Source organism: Melanerpes formicivorus, unplaced genomic scaffold (assembly GCF_026170545.1).
Source record: "Melanerpes formicivorus ecotype bairdi unplaced genomic scaffold, bMelFor1.0.p_v2 SCAF_28, whole genome shotgun sequence".
Lineage (NCBI taxonomy): Eukaryota > Metazoa > Chordata > Aves > Piciformes > Picidae > Melanerpes > Melanerpes formicivorus.
The window spans coordinates 1,313,725-1,336,345 of NW_027142380.1; the positions used below are offsets into that span (position 1 = coordinate 1,313,725).

The window sequence follows — 22,621 nt, forward strand, 5'->3', positions numbered from 1 at the left end:
GTGAGGCAAAGGGCTGGCCCAGTGGGCCCAGGACAACCACACACAGCGCAGGTCTGGGCTACAGCCAGACTTGCAGGCCATGGAGCCAGGGACCGGCTGTGGGGCAGGGGGGCGCTGCAGGTGGCACGATGTGGGACGGACGGTGGTGCATGGAGCACCCACGGAGCAGGCCCTAGAGAGAGAAACGGCGCGCCCGGCTCGTTGCCGTGGGAACGCCATAGGCCGGGTCGTGCCCTTGCCCGCCCTTGGGGGCGGGAAGTCCCTCCGGAGCCGTGATGACGCCAATGCGAGCGTCGTTGCCATGGCGCCGCCGGGAGAGGGAGGGAGCGAGCCAGCGGCAGACCTCGCGTGGCGTCACGTGACCGCTCCTCCATCGCGCTCCCGAGTCACGTGTGCCCGTCCGCCGGTTTCCGGAAGTGCGTCACGGGCTCGGCCTGTCTCCTGAGTCGGCCCGCTCGGAACTTCGGCACCAAACAAAACAGACCGGAGCGGCGGGCGGGGCCGTGAGTGCGGGGCGGGCGCCGGGGCGGCCGGGCCGGGGCGGTGGCGGCGGGGCCCAGTGGGGCGGGCAACGGTGGCGAGCAGGGGCAGCGCGAGGTGGGCAGCGGCGGTGGCTAGGGGCAGTGCGGGATGAGGACCGGAGCCGTGGCAGCGCGCCGGGCCCGGGGACAGCGACAGGCCGGCGTGCGGCCCGGTGGCGGCGACGTGAGAAGATCCCAACTTGGGGGTGGGCGGAGCTGGGAGCACGGCGGAACGGGCCTAGCGCGTCGGCGTCAGGCGGGAGCTGCGAGGCTGGGCCGCTGGCAGTGACCTGATGCACTGTCTGGTCCTGGGACTCAAGGATGGTTGGGTAGGAGCTCCGTTCCCCGTCCTTTTCCCAATGTCTGAAGCCGGGCAGCAGTGCAGGAGAGGCCGGGGCCCGTTGCTGGCTACTCTCTGGACAAAGTCATCTTCCCTCGAGGCTTGTCAGGGCCTGGGGGAGAGCAGTATGTACCAGGCTCCCTCACGCAGCACAGCCATAAGAGCTTGCCACTGTTACTGCGCCTTGGGGACGTAGTGATTTGACATGGTTTGGAAACTCTGTGGCAGCGCTGGGCCGGGTGCCTGCCCTGAGTGGTTCTGTTTGTCCTGGATCTACCTGTGTGTCAGGCACGCTGAGAAACTGAGTCGACAAGCTTGAGTCTTGAGATTTCTGATCCCTTGGGGCAACAAGAAGCAGAAGGTGTTAAAAGTACTCATGCACACAAGAAGAGGAGTATTTCTGTTGGCTGTATTTGGGACATGGAGGAGCCAAAGGTCCATAGAATGGTGATGCTGAGGGATCACAAACTTCTTACAGCCACCCCAGTAAAGACTTCTGGACACTGCAGGCAAGAAGCAGGGACCTTTTGCTGCCAAATGTGCCCCAAATATAGGAAGCAATTTGTGTCTTGATGTGCATTGTCTGCTGCCATTCCTAGAACATTAATACTAATCCAGTTTGCCATGGGAAGGAACAACCTTTTTCCCAGCCCCTTGTTCCTTTTCCTGTATTCTCCCTTTCCTTTGGCCCATGGAAGTGTTTGTGCAGCACCAGCATGAACTGGAAAACTGCTCTAGGGTAAGACAAATGAGCAAAGAGCAGCTTAACTCTGGCTGGTGTCTCAGTCCAGTACATGCTGCAGCCACATGGGTGCACAGACTGGCACAAAGGCTGAGAGCAGAGGGCAAGGAGACGCTTCCTCTCTCAGCAGCATGGCCAGGCTTTTCCAGCTTGGAGAAGGATTGTGTAAGGTTTTGTATGAGTGTCTAGACTATTGGGTACTTCTTGGAGGTACACCTGGTGTATAGCCAGGGCAGCCTGTCACCATCTCTCACCTGCAGTGGCTCCTACAGTGCTGACATCAGCACTGACAAAACCTCTGTGCCCCTCAACACCTGGGGGCTGAATGTCCTACCTGACTCTATGTTTCCTGATGATAGAGAGACAGAAAGCCTCAAGAATTAGAAAAGGTGAATGAGAATAACCTGTGCTTCACCTGCACTCCTCCAAAACCCAGTGGTACCTGCAGCAGCCTCAGGCTGCCATCAGTCTAGCAGCTGGAATTAGGCAGACTTCCAGCCATGCTTGGTTCCTGCCTGCTGTTAGGAGTAACTGTCGTCAAAGTGCCTGAGGGACCCGAGCTGTCAGCGAGGTGTGAGAGTAGGAGGCTTCTCCCAGAGGCATGATAGCAGGCATCAACCCTGGCTCTCCTCCTTGGGCAGTAGACAATCCTTTCTTAGGACCCTTCTCAGAGGTTTCTGTCACCCTGCCCAGCAGTTATCCTGTGCTACCCCTTCAGAAGTGTAAGACGGAGGTGATAGAACCTTGCCCAACCCTGTACAACGCAGTCACTGCTTCTTGTCTCCTGCTCCTCCTGGGACTCTCAACCCAGAGGCAAAGGAAATTCAGCAAAAAAATGCTTTCCTGTGTTTGTCAAGCCCAGGTTAGATTTCTCAGTGCTGGGAAGAATCTGTAGCTGACCAGTTTTGGTGTCAGTGGGGACTGGAGCTGAGCAGCAGTATGTGGCCAGTGTCAGACAACTTTGTGAAGCCCAACCATATTCCTTGCTGCAAGGAGCTCTTCCCATTCCCTGTGAAGCCAGAGGTGTTGCTTCATCCTGGGGAGATCCAGTCTATAGAGCAGTGAGGGGTGGTACTGTTGTCCTTCCATGTGCTCTCAAGCTCTCTGGGGCTGATGCTGGGCTCTGTGCAGCATCTCTATCTGTCTGTGTCAGGCAGCCCAGCTGGACTTGGCACTTGAGCTATTTGCTTGCCTTCGGTGTCTCCTGGTTATGAGGGTGGGTTGGCCTTTGCAGATTGTAGTTGTGACTCCAGGCTTGTGAATATTCATTGCCCCAAGCACTTCTAGAGTGTGAGGTGGGCAACACAGAGCTGCCAGTGTGCTCCCTCCAACTGAGCATCTCCCTTGGAGGTGTCACCTAACCCTGGCCATGCCTGAGCAGGGCTGTGAGGTGTTTGGTACATGAGTGAGAGCAGAATGAGGTGTTCCAGAGGGCACTGCCTGCCTCCTGCAGAGGGAGAGGCAGGCTCAGTGGAGCTGGGTTAGGGGAAGATGCTGTCAACCTCAGTTCTGTGTCCTCAGGTAGGAGCAACACCATGTGATGGGGTGTGAATTAGCACACCAGGAGCTACTGCAGGTTGCTGGCACCTAGGGGTAGGTGTAGCTGGGCATTCTCCCCTGCAGCAAGCCCCTGCAGACTGGTGAGTGCTATGAGGATCATGCAGTCTGGGCAATGAGGGAGGAAGCTGTCCCAGCTTCCTGCTTTCACTGCTGCCACAGAGGCACTTTGAGTGGGCCCATTTTCAGTGGGTTGTTACAGATCTCTATCAAAGCTGTGAACACCCGAGGGTGAAACTGGAGAGCAAGGAACTGAGACCAGCCCATGGGCAGTCAGCTTGCAAACCCTGGAGGGGAGTTGGCTCTGCCTGTGAGGGCATGTCTAAGGGGGCAGGGGTGAGTGCCCTCCCTGCCCTGCCTTCTCCCTGGGTGTCCTGTTTCCAGGCCAAGCACTGCTGCCGCTGTCTGTAAACCAGCAGGGAGATGAATATGCAAGGTGGTGGTTAAGCTCCCAGCTGGTGGGCAGAGGGGGAGGTACTCTCCTCTTGCCAGGGAGCTCTACTCTCATCTGTCTGGGGAGACCGTCCTGGGCCTGCTCCTCCTTCTCCCTTTTCTTCCTTCTTAGGGCGTTCCGTGCTCCTGGTTGCTGCCCTCATACGTGGGGCACTGTCTGACTGAAATAGCTGTCTGCCCCTGTCACCCCTGCAGGCTTGAGTTTTTTGGATCGGAGCCTCCCTATGTCCTTGCCCTTACCTCTGCCTCTGGGTGTTAGTGCTGGCAGCTCCTCTGGGCCAATGTTGCTGTAGTGGGAGCCATGAGCATGACAATTGCTTTCCAGGTTTTTAATGTCTGCTACATACAGAAGATCCCCGGTTGTATCTTGGGAGCTCTGACAAGCCCATGCTTTTGGCAGTAAGAGTTGTAGCAGCTGTGATGAGGTAGGTTTCCTTACCCAGTGCTGTGCGGGGCTTCCCATAAACACCACAGTGAAGGTCATGTGAGGGCACTGGCCCTGGGAGGGCAAAGAGCAGATCCTGATGCTGTTGGGCCTCCTCCACCCACTCCTCCTGCCATGGTTGCTCTCTCCTCTCTTTAGGCCATTAGTTCCTTGCCAGAGAGTTTGACCACAGAGAGTCGCCAAGATAGCTGGGCCAGGAAGAAAACGTCGCACCCCTGACCCAGACTCCATCACCGACCCCGGCGGGCCGTTTGTGTCCTCCAAACGGCTGAAGATGTCCAGCAGCACTAATGCCCCTGGCCAGAGGAGAGTGTCTCGGGGCTTGGATGATGCTGCCAACAGGAAGAAGCAGAAGGATCGAGCCAACCAAGAGAGCAAGGAAGGTGAGAGCCCCTCAGCAGTGCTGTGGCAACCAGGCCCACAGTGTCTTGGGCCCCGCAGGGTGGGAGCCTCGCAGCCATCTGCTGCGGTATAAGCAGATTTAACTAATCACTTCCTGCAGCTGATGGTAACCCGTGTAATGTGGGATCCTCTTCAGCACAGTGTCCTCCCTGGACCTGTAACCTTCTTGCTTTGGGTGCTACTTAGCCCTAGCTATGTGAGGAAGGTCGGGCCTGTGGCCATGTTAGCTGAAGACTGGAGCTGACTTCTGCGGCTGTTTCTGGACTCTGCTTTTGGCTTTGTGTGAACTGCCCTGATCCTGAGGCAGCAGGACTGAAGCCTGTGGGTACTCTTGCAGCTGAAAGTGCTGCTCCTTCTCTGTTGGTTTGCTGAGGCCACATGTTGTGAGGCAGCAACCGTGTGCTGGAAGCAGCTGCCTGAGTGTGAGACCTGTGGGTGGGGCCAGTGTGTTAGCTTCAGTGTCAGGCTAAGGTGTGGCTCAGGTGAAATAGTTGCTGTGGAGTAATTTCCTCTGTAGCTGCTCTGTATCCAATGACAGAAATAACACTTCAGGTGCAGGGAGTGCCTGCAGGCAAGATAACAGTCAAGAGCTCCTGAAGCCCTGGAAAAGTGCTTGGTTTCTGTGCTGCCCCGGTACGGCTGTTGTAACCTCAAAATCACAAGTGTTTTATAGGCCAAGTGAAATGAGCACTTGCTAAGGTCTGTGCTGCACTGGTGGCTGCAGTCTGATTCAAAACCCCACACTGTGGAGAGCACAGCCTTGCGCCTTCTCTCACATGGGATCTGTGCTGTGTGTCTGGTAAGGCCTGACCCTCTGCACCTCCTGATATGGGGAGCTTCTGCCTTCTTGAGGGCTGCTGTGCAGCTGTGCTGCCTTCATCCCCTCTGCACAGGGGTGGCAAGCTGCTGGGGCAAGTTCTAGATCCTCCAGCCAGTGCTGCTGCAGCACTTCTCACACTGCCAGCCTGAACGGTACCTCTGCACCAGCGGCTGTGGTGATCAGCAGAGGTTTTCTACAGGTGTGTAGCTGGTCAAGAGAAGAAGTGACAGCCCTCTGAGTACTTGGGTGTAGACTGTAGTTGCCATTGCAGCTGTATCTCTGCTCCAGGATAAGGTGCTATGGTTCTGAGCCCCTTGCATGGCAGAACTCGCTGCCCTATGAGGGTGGAGCAGGCCCCAAGATGCTGCTGACTCTTGGAGGTAACCCTGTGGGGAGTGAGGATTAGGTGTCAGGTCAGTTTGGTTCCCTGGTGTCATCTGAAGGAGGTTTTGGCCACAGGCATTGGCAGCTTGTGCAGGAATAGCAATGTTAAAGAGCAGCTGGGCCACATGGTTCTCTTGTTACAGCAGAATTGGTTTGAGCAAAGCCGAACATCAGGTTCTTGCTATCAGATGAAAGCAAAACTCCTCTGTACAGCTGGAAGTTGTGAGTCTGGTGCACTGAGCAGGGATGTGCAGCTTGGTTACCATGAGCTCCACACAGAGACATGCCTCAAGGCATCACTGTCTGTGCAGTGCAGTGATGTTGTGCTGCTTGCACTGTAGTGCCTGTTAGACTGGAATGTGGTGATGTGGCCCAGAGAAGCCGTTCTGGGGACTGCCTTACTCTGGTGCTGCAGGCAGGGCTCTGGGGAAGGGAGAAGTGTGAGGAAGCAGAGAAAGAAAATGAGTAGCATGTACAGAATGAAAGGACTGGACAGAAGTCCAGGACAGAAGGAGGTGGTGTGAGAAATTTTGGGTGTCAGTGTGCCAGCCCATGCCCTGAGGTGACACAATGACAGACCTGCCCACACTCTCCTTCTCTGCCCACCAGTGTCTTGCCCTGAGCTCGAGCAGGCTGAGACTGCCCGGGAGAAGGACTTGGAGGAGGGTAAGTCAGAGTGTGTGCCAGCTGTGAGTGCATGGCCATGGAGTGCCCTTGCCAAGGGAGCTGAAGTTCTCACCTTGTCATTGTCCCATGCTCTGGCATGGAGCAGAACTAACCTGAGTGCTTCCTTGCCCCAGCGTTTGGCTGAACAGGATGGAGCCTTCTCAAGGTGCAGAAGGGTGCCCATGGCTGTCTGTGAGGAAGTGTCTCTGGCCTGCTTCCAACTTGAGTGTCCCAGCCCTGGGACAGCTTGCTGCCAGCCTCTGTCCTGCTTGTTTCTGGCCAGGGAGCTCTGCTGGGTCAGGAAGACCCTGAGCTGTGTCACTCAGTGGGCACCACTGAGTGTTTTCTGCCTTGGCGCAGGCCTGCTTTGAGGACAGAATAGGATATCCTTGTGCCACAAAGTATGAAACAAACCTGACTGAACTTAAGGTGACTGAAATTACCTTTTTACCTTGAAGACTTCAGGACAGCACAGGGCCAGATCTGGAACCTGTCAGGCAGCTGGGGGAGGTTCTGCCTGCAGCGAAGTGGTGCTGCTGCACTGCTTTCTCCCTGGGCGCAGTGTTCCTGTGTGGCTGGTGGGCCTGCCCATGTTTCAACTGTGTTATCAGTGCTCACCTGGCAGAAGTACGGTAGTGTGATTGCAGCTGGGCTGCTTGATTCACATATGCAAAGGGGAAGTGGCAATTTCTGATTGTGGTCCCCTTGAATCCCCCCAGAGTAATTCTGTGGCTTCCTCATTCTCTGGGAATGCAGCAATTACTTTGTAGTTGGCAGGAGCCACCTCTTCTTCCCAGCCACTGCTGCTGCACATGATGGGTTTGAGAGCAGGGCTAATTTTCTGATCTCCCTTGTTCCCACCAGGATTCTCTTGCCCTCCTTCAACATATGCTCTTGTTTGTGGCTTACCTGATGATCGTAGTTTGCAAGTGTCCCTTTTAACTGGCATGATCTGTGTCCTCTGCAACGGTTTCCTCAAACCAGCTGTGCATTCAGGCCTCTGATTCCCAGCCAAGGAGTGGGTGCTGTGGGCTCATGCCCCACTGTGTGGGTGACACTTCCCTTACTCTTCCTAGAGCTGCTGCTGGACTGGAAGCAGAATGCTGATGAGATCATCGTCAAGCTGAACTTGGGCAGTGGAGGTCTGAAGGTAGAGGATGTGGATGCGTCTTTCACCGACACTGACTGTACGATCAAACTGCCAGGTATGGGGAATGGAGCAACTGTTGCAGCTGTTTCTCCAGCAGGGCTTGGCACAGCTCTGGACTACACATGAGGCTGATCCAGGCTGGCATAGAATTTTTCCTTCAGAGGCAATGCCCTGCTGTAAGCTGGCACAGCTTCAGCCAGCAGACAGGGCTGATAGGAGAACAGTGTAAAAGAAGAGCCTAGAGCTGGGGAGAGGAGCTGGCCTCTGCACCAAGTGAACAAGTGCCTGCTGTGGCACTGGTGTGTCTCTGTCCACAGCTTGCTGGGATGACTGAGTAGTCCCTGGGTATCCTTTGGAAAATTGCCTGTGCTCCTGAGGACTGGGAGGCCCAGGGGCTCTGGGAAAGAGGCCAGCCAGATGTACAAAGCAAATCCAGGGAAACTGGCTGAAGCTCTGAAGGCTCCTAGGATACTGTGACAGTCTGCCTGCTTTCTCCTTGGCTCTGGATGAGTGTTCCTTGATCCTTGGGGCAGGTGAAAAGTTGCTGTGGGTTAGGTGACAGATACCTGGAGCGCTGCCTAAGGTGCTGGTCCCCCTCTGCTTGCAGACGGGCGCCAGTGGAGCTGTCAGTTCTATGAGGAGATAGAGGGCTCCTGCAGCAAGGTCCAGTGCAAGAAGGGCAACTTTCTACAGCTTGTGCTTCAGAAGAAGATCCCACTCCATAACTGGTCTTCGCTTCTGGTGAGGAGGGGAGGGTCTGCCTTTTGAGGGAGCTTACAGAGCCATGGGGAGCTGGGCTGAGGGTTTCACTCCCAGTTCTTGAGCTGTCCAGGGAGCATTCTGGGGCACGTCCTGTATCCATGTATTGCATGAGGGCAATGAACCAGCTGCCTGTCTGAGGGAGTGGGGTGTCATTGCACCCCTGTTTCTGCCTACAACATAGTATTCAGGTTCTGGAGTAGAACCCCAGCATGCTCTGGGAGGGGAGAGTGAGGGTGAGGGGCTGGCAGAGAGCATGAGAGATGCTGCTACCTGGATTCTTTGCCACTGTGCTGCACTGCTTTTCACAGAAGAAAAGGAAAGATGGATCCAAAGAGCCGGCCAAAGGAGCCATGTGCTGGGAGAATGGAAAGGAGAAGGCTGCTTCTGCAGAGCTGGCCTCTGAAGAGCCAAAGGCTGAAGGTGCAGAGCTGACCAGGTCCCGGCGGGAGCCCTCCAATCCCAAGCGCGCTCCAGGAAGGAATGAAGCCCTGGGAGGGAAGAGCCCAGCCAGCCCAGGGACACAGAGCGGCCCCAGCGCCAAGCGGGCAGTATACCTCAAAGTGGCTCCCACTGAAGAAGAGCCAAATGCCAGAATCACCGGCAGCATGGAGCCCAGCAGAGGGCACAGTGGGAGGGCAGGCAGCCGCCGCAATGGCAGAGCCAGCCAGGTCGATGTGCCCACAGCCCTCACAGACCTCACACCGCCATTGGAGAAGGTACCTGAGGACCTGGCTGAACAGGGCACCCCCTGTGTGGGGAATGCTTGCTTGTACTGGGACCTAGTCCTTACGATGAGATGGGCTCCAGGGTCCCACGGGTGGTGGTGAGGGCTGGCGTCAGCATGGCTGTGGTGGAGGAGAGAGCAATGTGAGGAGCCTTGTGGTCACTGAGCTGCGGTACTAACGGGGCTGAGCTGAGTGTTGGCTGTGTAGGGGCAGTGGGTGATTCTCAGCGTCAGCTGTGCCTTCCTGGCTGGCAGGAGTCACAGTGGGGGCAGCTCAAGGGTGATGGTGACTGTTTTGCACTGTATCCCTCTGTCTTGAAAGGCTGCGGTTTTGGCCAAAGAAAGTGTTCCTGTGGAGATGCCACCTCTCGCAGCTACCACAGAGGTGTTCCCCCACCGTGTTGCCACCTGTGTGGAGAAGAGAGTCCTGCAGCCAGGCAGCCCTGCCGAGGCCTTGCGGGGCTGGGACTGCATGCCTATCCTGGGAGAGAACTCTAAGGCTGTCCCAGTAGCCACCCCTCCCCTGGGCAGAGATGGTGAGAAAAGGGACTGGTCCAAGGATGATGTGGCTCTGGAAGCGGCAGCTGATGGTGAGTGGCTGCAGATTAGGGATTGATCTGGTCAGGAAGAGCCATCTGCTCAGGACCTCTCCTGGGTCAGCCTGTAGCACTGCCTCAGCATTCCAGGAAGGTAATATTTGTCTCTATGGCTTTTCTCACTCAGAGCCAGAACCTTTTGTGAGCTTGAGCTTTGTCAAGAATGACTCCTATGAGAAGGGCAATGACCTGGTGGTGGTGCACGTCTATGTGAAAGAGATCCACAAGGAGATGTCCAAGGTGTTGTTCCGGGAGCAAGACTTCACGCTGATGTTCCAGACGAGGTACTGGCTTGCCTCAGGACAGTGCCAGACTGCTGCAGAGTTTCTGGCTGTGCTTGGGCTACTCATTTGTTCACTTCTTCTCAATTTCTCCAAATTTCTTTGTAGCGATACAAACTTCCTTCGCCTCCATCCTGGCTGTGGGCCCCACACAGTGTTCCGGTGGCAGGTGAAGCTCAGGTACAATTCCCATCCTTCTAGCCCCCACGGGGCCAAAGGAGCTGAGGGTGCAGAGCTGGAGCAGGAGCTAGTCCAGGCTGGAGGATCTGTGTGGGGAATGCTTATTTCTGCACCTGAAGGTCTCCCTTGCACTGCACTAATGTCCCAAGTCCAGTCTGCCTTGGTTTTCTGTAGTGGCTTGCAGGGAAGGATGTCCCAGTGTCCATAGTTTGCCCCCAGCCTGTTCCAGAGCCAGATCAGTCTGTGTGTACTTTGGGCAGGATGTCCAGCAGGAAGAGGCATGGGGAGCCAAGCAGAGTGGAAGGGGGCCTCTGTGTGCTCAGTATGTCGAGACTCAAGGGTTTCCTCTGCTTTACCAAGTTCACCTTTGGATCAGTACTGGATGGGTTCTTGGTGCTTGGAGGCCATGGGCCTGCCTAGCAGAGACTTTGGCATGTCTGGGGCACCCCTGACTTGCTGCATGTCTTGCAGGAACCTTATTGAACCAGACCAGTGTACATACAACTTCACAGTGTCTCGCATAGACGTCTGCCTGAAGAAACGCCAGAGCCAGCGCTGGGGTGGGCTGGAGGCTCCAGCTACACGAGGTCTGCACCCTGCCTTCTTGTGTTGCCTGCCCTGTCCCGGTGGGGTATGGGCTCTCCTCACCGCTGGCAGCTTCTGTTTGGTGCTGGGGTTGGAAAAGGAAAGAGTGATTGCAGGCAGGAGGGTTGTGGGAAAGAGCATTGCTGTTCCGCTTGCTCCTGGGGAAGAGGAGTAGGGGAGACGAGGCTGTGTGTGCATGGACTGAGCAGCTCAGCCCCACCCACAGTGTGGGGTGCTGCTAACCACAGGCCCACCTTTCCCCCTTTTTAAGGTGCAGTGGGTGGTGCAAAGGTTGCCATGCCTACAGGCCCTACCCCTCTGGACAAGAGCCCCCCAGGCAGTAACCAGCACCCCCTGTCCAGCAAGGAAGAGGCCCGTGCTAATGACAAAGAGAAGCCACGTGTGGAAGATGGGGGTCTGGATGGTGTGGCAGCCCGTACAGCCCCGGAGCATGTGGCAGTGAAACAGGAGCCGCACATCCCCTCGGTGAGTTGAGAATGCACTGACTTTGATCTGGGTGAGGGGAAGGTGGGGCCCACTGGTCACTCTTGTGGAACTCCACCTCACTCTGGGGACTGGCAAACTGTCCTGGAGGAGGAAGCAGCACTCTCCAGTCATAGCTGGCAGGACTGTGGGCAGCAGTTGCTCTGTCTGTCCCAGTCCTGGTGGGAGATGGTGTCATGGCTCCTGCCTGTCTGAGTGATGCTTGGGGCTTTTGAGGTGCCCTGGTGTTACCAGAGAGCCCCCCCTGCTAAGGGCAGCACCCTCACACCTGCCTCTGCTTTGCCAGCCCAAACCAACATGCATGGTGCCACCAATGACACACAGCCCAGTGAGCTCTGAGAGTGTGGAAGACGATGAGGATGAGGATGAAAAGAAAAAGGTGTGCCTGCCTGGCTTCACGGGGTTGGTGAACTTGGGCAACACTTGCTTCATGAACAGTGTCATCCAGTCCCTGTCCAACACCCGGGAGCTACGTGACTACTTCCATGGTGAGCCCATGCCAGGAGCCCAGCAGAGCCCTGCCGCTTGGGTGGTGCAGCCGAGTGCCCCCCTCACTCTCCTCTGTCTCTTACAGATCGGTCCTTTGAGTCAGAAATCAACTACAACAACCCTCTGGGGACAGGAGGACGCCTGGCCATTGGTTTTGCCATGCTGCTGCGAGCGCTCTGGAAGGGCACTCACCATGCCTTTCAGCCCTCTAAACTGAAGGTAGGACTACAGGAGCTGCTGTGCATCCCCGGTACTCCTCTGTGGGCACCTGTTTGTCCTGCTAGTGCCATGGAGAGTGGGGTGGGTGGGTGTGACCAGGCTTTGTGCATGTGGCAGATGGTACTGCCATGGAGCTGCTGGCCAGCCCTGACTGCTGTGCTTCTGCCAGGCAATTGTGGCCAGCAAGGCCAGCCAGTTCACTGGCTATGCCCAGCACGATGCTCAGGAGTTCATGGCCTTCCTGCTTGATGGCCTGCATGAAGACCTCAACCGCATCCAGAACAAACCCTACACAGAGACTGTTGACTCGGATGGGAGACCTGACGAGGTGAGGATGTCCCTTCCCAAAGCCACTGGGAAAGCAGCCATGGCCTGGGTAGTTTAGTGTAGTGCTGAGTGCTTTCTCCATGCAGGTGGTAGCTGAGGAGGCCTGGCAGCGACACAAGATGAGGAACGACTCTTTCATTGTGGACCTCTTCCAGGGCCAGTACAAATCCAAGCTGGTGTGCCCAGTGTGTTCCAAGGTAGGGGCAGCCCTGGAGGCTCTAGCCTGGTCCTAGCTGCACAGCAGTAGGTTCTTGACCCTCAGAGAGCACAGGTCACAGGGTAGAGCTGGATCTTGAGTTCACTGGGGCTGCTGCCCCACTGGTGTCAGCTGTAAGCACTTCCTGCAACTGAGTGTGTTCTCTCATGTGCAGGTGTCCATCACCTTTGACCCCTTTCTGTACCTACCTGTGCCCCTCCCTCAGAAGCAGAAGGTTCTGACTGTCTACTACTTTGCAAAGGAGCCGCACAAGAAACCCATCAAGGTAGAGCACGCCATCTATTCTCAGGAGGGAGTCTGACAGGGCTCCTGGAGGTGCCCCAGGCAGCCAGTCATGCCAGGCTGAGCCTTGTGTTAAGTAAAGGCCTGCATGCTTTGGTGCAGTGTGACTGACAGGCACTTTCTTGGTGGCAGTTCCTCGTGAGTATCAGCAAGGAGAACTCCAGTGCCATGGAGGTACTCGACTCGGTCGCCCACAGTGTGCGGGTGAAGCCAGAGAACCTGCGCCTGGCAGAGGTGAGAGCACCCAAGCTGAAGAGCAGGGTGTAGGCTGCTCTGCAGGGAATAAGGACACCAACAGTCATTTGGCTGTATCCAACATGTCTGTGGGTGGCACTGTCAGGCACAGAGCACTGCTGGGCAGCTCCCTGCCAGGAGGGCTGTGCCACCACAGTAGGTCAACATGGTGAACTGGGCATAGCATCCCTGTGGTGCTGCTGTCCCCACAGCTCACTGTGAGGCTGAGGCCTCTGGGTGCCTCAGGAGAGGAAGCTTGGGCTAGCCCTCTTACAACCCTGCTCCACTCTTTCCCTGGCAGGTGATCAAGAATCGCTTCCACCGCACATTCATGCCGTCCAACTCACTGGACACAGTGTCCCCCACGGACCTGCTGCTGTGTTTTGAGGTGCTGTCCCCAGAACTGGCCAAGGAGCGAGTGGTGGTGTTGCAAGTCCAGCAGGTAAGAGGGAATATTTGAACTACTGGAAGGCATGCAGGGAGGCTGAGTCTGCAAGTGGGGGCTGAGCAAGATGGGGAGAGCTGTGTGCAAGGGTGTGCAAGGGTGCTGCTGCGAGCACGGGCACAGATACCCACTGAGACTGCCTGGTCTCTTCACCTGATGAATTCTTTCTTCTGCAGCGTCCACAGGTACCCAGTGGCCCTGTTGCCAAGTGTGCAGCCTGCCAGAAGAAGCAGCTGCCAGAGGATGAGAAGCTCAAGCGCTGCACAAGATGCTATCGAGTCGGTTACTGCAATGTGTGAGTTGGTTTGGTGCCTGGCAGCGGGGAGTGCCTCCTGTCTTGAAGGGCTGGGTGGGAGAGCTCAGGCCCCTGGGAGGAGGTGGCTCCCTCCCAAAGGTCAGGCCCATCCCAATCTGATTTGTGGTGTTCCCCTCATCCTCAGTGCACCCCTCTGGGCCTGCCATGCTCCTGCCCAGCTGATAATGGGTGCTGGGTTCATCAAGAGCTGTGTATGTTACAGGGCATGTCAGAAAACACACTGGCCAGACCACAGGGCTCTGTGCCGCCCAGAGAACATCGGTTTCCCCTTCATCATCAGCGTGCCGGAGTCCCGCCTCACCTACGCCCGCCTGGCCCAGCTGCTGGAGGGCTATGCCAGGTGAGATTCCAGAGAAGGAGAATGCTTCTGCCCCAAAGCTGAGTTCAGCCCTGTGCCTAGCCAACTCTCACTGCCACCTCCTTGCCCAGGTACTCAGTCAGCGTGTTCCAGCCTCCATTCCAGCTGGGCAGGATGTCACCAGAGCAGGGGCTGCAGCCTCTGCTAGAACCCTTGGCCAAGAGCAGCTGTGCAGCAGCCACCTCTGCCCCTGATTCAGGGGAGGAGGACAAGGCTTCCAGCCTCCTGCAGGAGCCCCCGCTCTCTCCAGCTGTGCCTGAGCTGCATCCAGAGATGGGTGATGCCAGCACTGTCCGGAGCAAGGTCCTGGCAGCCAGGAGTTCCCTGCTGAGCTTGGATTCAGGCTTCTCTGAGCATGGGGATTCACAAGGCAACAGCTGTTGCGAGAAGGAGCCATCCTATGAGAGGGCCCTAAAGCCAGAAGGTAAGAGGTGCTGTGGTGCCAGCCATGCCTGTGCTAGGTGCCTGGGCAGCTGTAAGAGAAAACAGGAGCAATTCTTCCTTAAAGTGACCTTCCATAACAGCATCTGTTCTTCCCTTGGAAGCTTGGGCTGGGACATAAATTGAGGCCCTGGAAGCTGTGTTTTAGCAGTGCTGCCCCACCTGAAATTCCTGCCAGCCCACGCTCTGCCTTGCCCTGGCAGGGCCTGTGGGGCAGAACGGAGGCCTGAAGAGGAAGGAGGCTGGAGTGTTGTGGGGAGGGCTGAGAAGGCAGGAGCTGGCAGAAGCCTCTGAGTCCCGTGGGAGTGCTCAGCCCCTTGGGGCTGCAAGCGCTTCGTTTCCCTTGCTCTGACTCAGCTGCACGAGAGCAGCAGCTTCTCACTCGGCTGCTTGGCTGTCACGTTTCCAGACACTTGTCTCAGGATGGCAGCAATGTGCAGCGAAGGGGCAAGGCAGGCAGAGGAGCACAGCTTGCCAGGGGCAGGCGCCTGCTAAAAATAGTCAAGGACATGGGGCACGTGGTTGTGTCCCTGCAAGGCCCTAGCATGTGAGGTGGGGGTGGGGGCACTGCAAATTCTTGGCCCCTACGCAGGGCAGACAGGCAGTGCCACCACAGATCTGTCCCTGCCTGTCCGCAGCTGCCATCCCTGGGTACCAACACACTCCAGATTCGCTGAGCGCCCGCGCCACGCAGTTCTACATCAATAAGATCGATGCTGCCCACCGGGAGCACAAGCTGGAAGATAAAGGTGAGACCAGAGCCCTGGAGAGCACCATCTTCATTTTGCATGGCCTCTGGCCAGGGTGTCAGGGCTGCCTGGCACAGGTGAACCCAGATGTGATCCTGACTCCAGGCTGGACAGTGAAACCTGCATCTTACACAGGGGACAGCAGGGCTTGATGCACAGAGTTGCTCTCTGAAAGCTATTCTTGGTTATGATGTTCCTGCTTTTCTCAGCAAACAAACAAATTCCCTTCAACTTATTTTAATCACAGAGGGACTGTGATCTGTGGGTCACCTCTTGTCTGAACAGGATGCCTGCATCCATTGCTGATTGTATAGGTGTTACTGAGAGGGGCTGTGCCAGCTTTACCTCTTGCTGATTGGAGTGCTCTGCTGCCCTAGGGTGGTGATCCTGGCCTTGGGGCACTTGTCCCTTCTTGGCAGCATTGCATCATTAAGTTATATCAAGCCAGGATGAGAAAGACTTCTCCTAGCCCCGGCAAGGTGGCTTGGCCCGTCCTGGTGGAGCAAGTGTGTGAGGTGTGCGCCCCTTTGCAGGTGACACACCTCTGGAGCTGACAGATGACTGCTCCCTTGCGCTGGTGTGGAAGAACAATGAGCGCCTCAAGGAATTTGTGTTGGTGGAGTCCAAGGAGCTGGAGTGTGTGGAGGACCCAGGCTCAGCCAGTGAAGCAGCCCGGGCTGGCCACTTCACCCTCGAGCAGTGCCTCAATCTCTTCACAAAGCCCGAAGTCCTGGCCCCAGAGGAAGCGTGGTGAGGAAGGTGGTGGGGTGGGTTCCAACCCATGGGCCCAGGCAGCAGTAGGGGTTTTCCAGAAGCTGCCCAGGCCTGCATTCTGTTTCTTCCCTGTGCACTGGGGAGGGAGGCCATAAGCCAGCAGGGATCAATGCCAGCACCCTGCAGGACTGTGCTGGCCTGGCCCTGGCAAGAGAAGCTGAGACATCCCACATCACCTCTGCCAGCTGCATGTGTATGGGACTGCTGGGCTGGGCTGCAAGCTACGAGGTTCTCCCCATTCCAGTAACGAGCATGCTCTTCCCCCAGGTACTGCCCCAAGTGCAAGCAGCACCGAGAGGCCTCCAAGCAGCTGATGCTGTGGCGGCTGCCCAACGTCCTCATCATCCAGCTCAAGCGCTTCTCCTTTCGCAGCTTCATCTGGAGGGACAAGATCAACGACATGGTAGACTTCCCTGTCCGGTGAGAGCTTGGCGGATGAAGTGCCTGGGTTAGCACCACCTGTGCCGCACTGTAGCCTGTCCTCTCCCTGCCCAATGCTGACCAGCCTGCCCACATCTCTCCACAGGAACCTGGACCTGAGCAAGTTCTGCATCGGACGAAAGGGCGAGCAGCAGCTGCCCATGTATGACCTATATGCTGTGATCAACCACTACGGAGGCATGATTGGAGGGCACTACACAGCATATGCCCGCCTGCCCAGTGACAAGAACAGCCAGCGCAGCGACGTGGGTGAGGATCTACTGGCCCTGCCGCCCCGCTCTCCTGCAGCGTGGGCTGGCTGCTTGCTTAACCCTGCTCTCCTCACAGGCTGGCGGCTCTTCGATGATAGCACAGTCACCACCGTGGATGAGAGCCAGGTGGTCACTAGATATGCTTATGTCCTCTTCTACCGCCGGAGGAACTCTCCTGTGGAGAGACCCCCGCCAGGGCACCCTCCAGACCACCGAGCCGAGCGCACCCCTTCTGCTGAAGCCACTGCCAGCCAGGTGAGAGCTCATGTCTCTTTAACCACAGAGCCTTGAAACATGCCCAGGTGCCCCCACACAGGGGCTGTTCTGCCTCTTCCAGCACCCGTGGAGTCTGGCGCAGCTGCGGCGTGGTGCCTGCTGCTCTTTGATACCAAAGAGCTTGCACAAGCCATGTGTCGGGGCCTGTCTTGCCCTGTTCTTGCTGTGAAGTTGGGCTGGTTCCTGCCCTGAGGGACCACAGAAGAGCTGGTTCCTGTTGTCAGATTGGGAGGGCATCAGAGGCAGGAGGGGCCCAGCTTCACAAGGGCCTGCACTGGAGGAAGGCTGTGAGCAGTGCAGTAGGAGCTGGTTGTGCTGGGGAGTGGTGAGAACCTTCTCCTCGCAGCTGCTCTTGGAGCAGGGTGGGGGATGCTGTCTGCTGGGGCCCAGCTTGGGGCCAAGCTAGGTGCAAAAAAGGCAAATGCCAGCACTGAGCCAGAAGCCTGGCAGCCTCTCCAGGGTGCTGAAGAGAAACCTGCCAGAGCGAGCTGTGCTGCTGGGCCACTCAAGCGGTAGTGGTGGGCCAACTGGCCGGGTGCTTCTGGAGTGCACTATCCATGAACGAATGGGCTGACCTCTGCGTGAATGTTGGGCACGAAGGCCCAGGCTGGGATGCAGTGCACTGCCCACCTGGCCAGTTCCTCCACATCGCTGTGGCGCAGCCCTCCCCTCTGCACTGGGTACCCTCACAGCCCTGTGGGGTCCAAGGACAAAGCTCAGCTCATCTCTAGCACAACTGCATGTGTGTGTCCTATAGGGCCTGTCTGGCTCGCACAGCCCTCGACCCTGTGGTGGTTTGGCATCCTGGCTCTGCCCTCTCAGCTGGGGAGAGCAGCTTGCCTGCCTCTACAGTGAGTGGGTGTCCAGCATGTTGGTGTCTGCCTGCCTGGGCTGTTCCTGTCCAAGGGAGCTGTGCGTGTCCTGGAGCAGTCCCCTTTGCCTGGGGGTGGCCCGGCCAACAAGGCTGTGCTGCTTGTCCCTCACCAGTGGTGTGAGCCTTCAGGAGCACCAAGGTTTGCTGTACACCCCACAGTACCAGGATCTTTCAGATCCCCTCATGGCATCAGGGCTCGTCAGACCCCTGCAGCAATGGATCCCCCACAGCAGGGGGGCACAATGGATCCCACCAGGGCTCATCGGGTCCCTGGGCACCTCGGATCACCTGCACCCTCCCCCAGCACTGGGTGCCCTCTGGAGACCTGCACCCAGCTTGGCTGCTCTGCATGATCACCGGCACAGTGAAGGGCTGGGCTGTGATTGGCTGCCTGCCAATAATCCTCCTGGAAGCTCAGCTATGATTGGCTGTTGGAGCATCCCCACCCACCAAAGCAGAGCTTTGACTGGCTGTGCTGTGACCGTGCCTCCTGCTCCTGCCACCCCAGCTGGCTGTGGATTGGCTGTCGTCTGAAGGATCCTGTTGGGATCACAGAAGCTGGGCTATGATTGGCTTATGCCTGCCCCCTGGCCACCTGGACCGACCAATGCCAGCGCATCGGCTCCACTGCATTCTGGCTGCCCAGTCCACTCTCTCCGGCCCCATGAAGACCCTGTCTGGCAGCTGTCCACAGTCTCTCCTGCAGAGCCGTCCGGCTGCGCCCCGCGCACCGGAGACCCTGAAGAGTGGCGGGGGCGGGCGTGACCGTGACGGTGCTGCATGGGGAGGCGGGCTGGCTGGGCATGGGGCTGGGCACACAGGCAGCTGCCCGCCCCAGGGGATGGCAAGGGGTGTTGCCCATTGTGTTCTTCAAGTGCTGACGCAGGTTTCCACATCGCAGGCTTCTCTGATCTGGCAGGAACTGGAGGCTGAAGAACAAGAGCTGCAACTCGAGGCGCCTCAAAGGCTTGCAAGAAATTCCTGGAGGCCCCATGGCCAAAAGCGGAGTCCAGGCACCCCACAGCACCCAGATGAAGGCTGCATCAGATACTTTGTCCTGGCCACTACAGCTGCAATTGTGGCTCTCTTCCTAAATGTCTTCTACCCGCTCATTTACCAGACCCGTTGGAGATAGGCACGGGCACACAGCCAGTCGCAGGAGCAGGGCTGCCCAGGCACGCGCCGTCCTCGGACACTACGCAACGAAGACAACGAGTGGCAGGACAGAAACTGCCAGGAAGGACTCACCAAGGGAAGCGTGGGGCCGCCGGCTCCTGCTTGTCTGCTCCGGCATCTTCTGTGCCAGCTGGCAGGGATGCTTGGCCAGCCTGCTGCCTTGCCAAGGCACAGCCCAGAACCAGGAGCCCCTCTGCCCTCCCTTCATCCTCGCTGCCCACTGGGAGCAGGACAGACTTCATGGCTACCTGCTGCTCAGGAAGTGATGTTTCTGCTGCAGTGGGACCAGGGCCTGGGAATCACCTGGGAACATCAACTGCCTCTGCTTTGCTCCCAGGAAAAAGGAGACCTGCCAGGAGGTTGCAGCAAGGGCAGGATGCCCTGACACAGTTCCTGGTCTGGTCACCTCTCCTAGCTGTGCTGCTGTGGGATCCTTGTACTCCCCCAGAGCTGGCACAACCTGCAGCTCCTGGGCCAGGGCAGTCCAGTCCTTCCTGCCAGCCTCTTCCTAAGCCTCATGGTGCCAGCACCCCCATGCTGGGGACAAACAGGCTTCTCACCAAGTTTGTATGCTTCCATGCTCAGCCAGAGGCTCAGTCCTACCACACCTCCTGTCCTCTCTTGGGAGCCTGGTAGTCTGGGCTGGCTTGCCCATGGTGAGCACCTGCCTCTGTGGGCTGCTGGCTCTTCCCAGCCCCCAGTGCTGTGGGGCATGTGGGCTGTTCCCACTCAGCCCCAGCTGGCTGTGTCTCGGAGAGTTAAGTCTCTGCCAGGGGAGGACGGTACAGCACCTTGTTTGCAAGGGAATCAGTTGTCTGGGGGGTAATGGAGTGCAGGCAGGACCTCAGTGTGTTAATAAAGCCAGGTTTTCCAAAGAGATGCAGCATCACTGTCCTGTCTGATGGGACCTCCAGGCAGGGTCAAGGACCCTCACTGTCTGTACTGGGGCTGGTGGCTTTCCTGTGCCTGTGGTGACTGTCCCAGCTGCATGGGGATTATCATGGGAACTATGCCCTAGGCTCTGTTGGGTGCCTGGCACACCCTGTGTGGCAGCAGACTTGGGACAACTCTGCCTGCCTTTGCCAGGGGGTATGGCCACAGGGCGGCATCCCCAGCAGGGCACGTGCAGTGGGGCTGGCAGTGTGCCATCCCCTGGGGCTGGGACACGGGCGACAGCTCTAGTGGCGTCTGACATTGAGACATGATGCCCTTGGCTGAGCCTGGCTCAGGCTGTTCTGACGTGTTTGGGTGCAAGAAGTGACTTCAGAGCCCTGTGACTTCCTTTTCTGTCTCTGTTGCTTTCCTACCATCAGTGCCCTTGGCTGGTTCAGGGAGGATGCTTGGCAGGGAAGGGGCTCACCTGTGTTTCAGGGTGGGGTTTGGACTGGACAGTGAGGAGCCCAGGCTTCCTCACCTCAGTTTCCCGCACATGACACAGTGTTTTCCTTGACAAGTGTGTCCCAGCTGGGGAACCCAGCAGGGTCGTGCTGCAGTCATGAGGTGCCAGTCCTGGAACAGTCACCTCATTGTCTGCAGCCCTGAGGCTCTGCAGCTTCTCCCACTCACCCACGGCGCTGGCCTCGTGAGGCTGACTCAGTGCCCAGCGCCGGTGGGGTGACCTCTGCTCTGGCTGGCGCTGATGACCCAGGGTTGAGGCCCACAAGCTGCTGCCTGCACCTGCCTGCTCAGCCTCCCCTGAAGTGGGTGGCCAGCAGCAAGGCCCAGGCAAGGCTCTCTGGGCCCTGGAAATCCCCTTTGGTCCTGTGCTGTTCCTTAGACCCTGAGAGGCACTGGCAGCCTGGCTGGGTGCCCATTGTGGGGCACAGGGCTCTGCTCACAACAGCCCTGGCCACAGCAGCCCTATAGGCATGAGTGCCAGGCTGGGGAGAGGTGGCAGCAGCAAAGCTGGGATGAGTGTGCTGCTGCTGGGGTCCCTGGCATGCTGCCTTCGCCCTGCCCTCTTGATGGGGCTGGCACCAACTGCTGCTCTCCAGACCATGGAACTGCACATGCTGCCAGGCTCTCTGTGCCGAGGGGCTGTCTCCCCAGGTATCCCATGGCCCCTTGGCCATAAGAAAATGGGTGGGCAGGGTGCCGGTCTCCCTCTTGCACCCTTGCTCCCCCTCTCACACCTGCCTTCTGCTTGCAGGGTCTGCCCCCCGTGCCGTTCGGATCTGGCCTGGCCCCTGAAGGAGCCCCAGCGCTGGCCGCGGAAGGCCTCCCCGAGCGCTTCGCCAGCCCTGCTGAGCACCCGGCCCCCTCCTACAGCAGCATGGAAGAAGTTGACTAGGGCGTTGTGGGGCACCAGCCCCAGAGGGTGTGGGCTGGGCTGGGCACTGAGGGTGGGGGTCAGGGGGGTTGGGGCTTGTCCTGCGCTCATTAAACTTGCTGAATTCCACTTGCCTCCACTGCCTGCTGTCCCCTGGAACCTGCTGGTGCCTGGTAAGCCTCCCTTGGGCACCATGTTCCCCAGGGTGTTACTGAATCCCCAGCATCCTACTGCCCTGGGTGCCCTCATGGGGCATCCTTATGTGCTTGTGGGCCTATGTGCTGCAGGCTAAATTTCCACCAGGTTCCTGCAAGTCTCCAGGTCTGGTCCTGTGTGACATGCCCGAAGTCAAGGCAAAAAAGGTGATTTGGGTCACCTTAGGTTCAGTCAGGTTTGTTCCATCCGTTGTGGTACAAGAATGCCTCTCTACAACTGCCTGAAAGGAGGTTGTAATAAAGTGGGTGCTGGTTGCTTGTTCTATTAACATGTCCTAGAATAAGAGGAAATGGTCTCAAGTTGCACCGAGGGAAGTTTAAATGGGATATTAGAAGAAACTTCTTTACTGGAAGGGTTATCAAACACTGGAACAGGCTCTCCAGGGAGGATGTTGACTCCCCATCCTGGAGGTGTTTAAAAGATGCAGAGTTGTGATGCTGAGGGATGTGGTTTAGCACTAGACAGGGCGGAGTTAATAATGGTTGGATTTGATGATCGTAAAGATCTTTTTTCAACCATAATTCCATGTCCTATTCTGTCCTCAAGGCAGATAACACCCAGGGGTGCCCACTGAGTGACACAGCTCAGGGTCTTCCTGACCCAGCACAGTTCCCTGGCCAGAAACAAGCAGGACAGATGCTGGCAGCAAGCTGTCCCAGGGCTGTGCTCAGTGGCACAAGTTGGAAGCAGGCCAGAGACACTTCCTCACAGACAGCCATGGGCACCCTTCTGCATCCTGGGAAGGCTCCATCCTGTTCAGCCACACGTTGGGGCAAGGAAGCACTCAGGTTAGTTCTGCTCCATGCCAGAGCATGGGACAATGACAAGGTGAGAACTTCAGCTCCCTTGGCAAGGGCACTCCATGGCCATGCACTCACAGCTGGCACACACTCTGACTTACCCTCCTTCAAGTCCTTCTCCCGGGCAGTCTCAGCCTGCTCGAGCTCAGGGCAAGACACTGGTGGGCAGAGAAGGAGAGTGTGGGCAGGTCTGTCATTGTGTCACCTCAGGGCATGGGCTGGCACACTGACACCCAAAATTTCTCACACCACTTGCTTGTACCCTGAAGCTTCTGTCCAGATCTTTCATCCTGTGGGTGTTGCTTTGGTGCCCTGTAGTTCTGTCTCCTCTGGTGTGACTTCATACTGGCTGTGA

The 22,621-nt window shown here is 57.5% G+C and overlaps 1 protein-coding gene across 7 annotated transcripts; it reads left to right on the plus strand.

Moving 5' to 3' along the window:
* The first annotated feature begins 394 nt into the window (after window positions 1–394).
* USP19 (ubiquitin specific peptidase 19) lies at window positions 395–21,734 on the plus strand. Of its 7 annotated transcripts, XM_068154182.1 has the most exons (28): window positions 399–503; window positions 3,939–4,038; window positions 4,197–4,441; window positions 6,274–6,330; window positions 7,407–7,535; window positions 8,088–8,221; window positions 8,551–8,958; window positions 9,289–9,556; window positions 9,690–9,846; window positions 9,952–10,023; window positions 10,495–10,610; window positions 10,880–11,094; window positions 11,399–11,600; window positions 11,687–11,820; window positions 11,990–12,148; window positions 12,234–12,344; window positions 12,519–12,629; window positions 12,779–12,880; window positions 13,182–13,322; window positions 13,502–13,620; window positions 13,844–13,981; window positions 14,071–14,423; window positions 15,079–15,189; window positions 15,723–15,939; window positions 16,231–16,383; window positions 16,490–16,653; window positions 16,732–16,910; window positions 18,707–21,112. In XM_068154182.1, the coding sequence occupies exons 3-28, from the start codon at window positions 4,333–4,335 to the stop codon at window positions 18,938–18,940; spliced, it is 4,293 nt and encodes a 1,430-aa protein (XP_068010283.1). In that variant the 5' UTR covers window positions 399–503; window positions 3,939–4,038; window positions 4,197–4,332; the 3' UTR covers window positions 18,941–21,112. The 7 variants fall into 7 exon arrangements, with proteins under 7 accessions (XP_068010282.1, XP_068010287.1, XP_068010284.1 ...); XM_068154181.1 differs by lacking the exon at window positions 3,939–4,038 and having other exon boundaries at window positions 395–503; XM_068154186.1 differs by lacking the exon at window positions 3,939–4,038 and having other exon boundaries at window positions 395–503; window positions 10,886–11,094.
* Window positions 21,735–22,621: the final 887 nt, after the last annotated feature.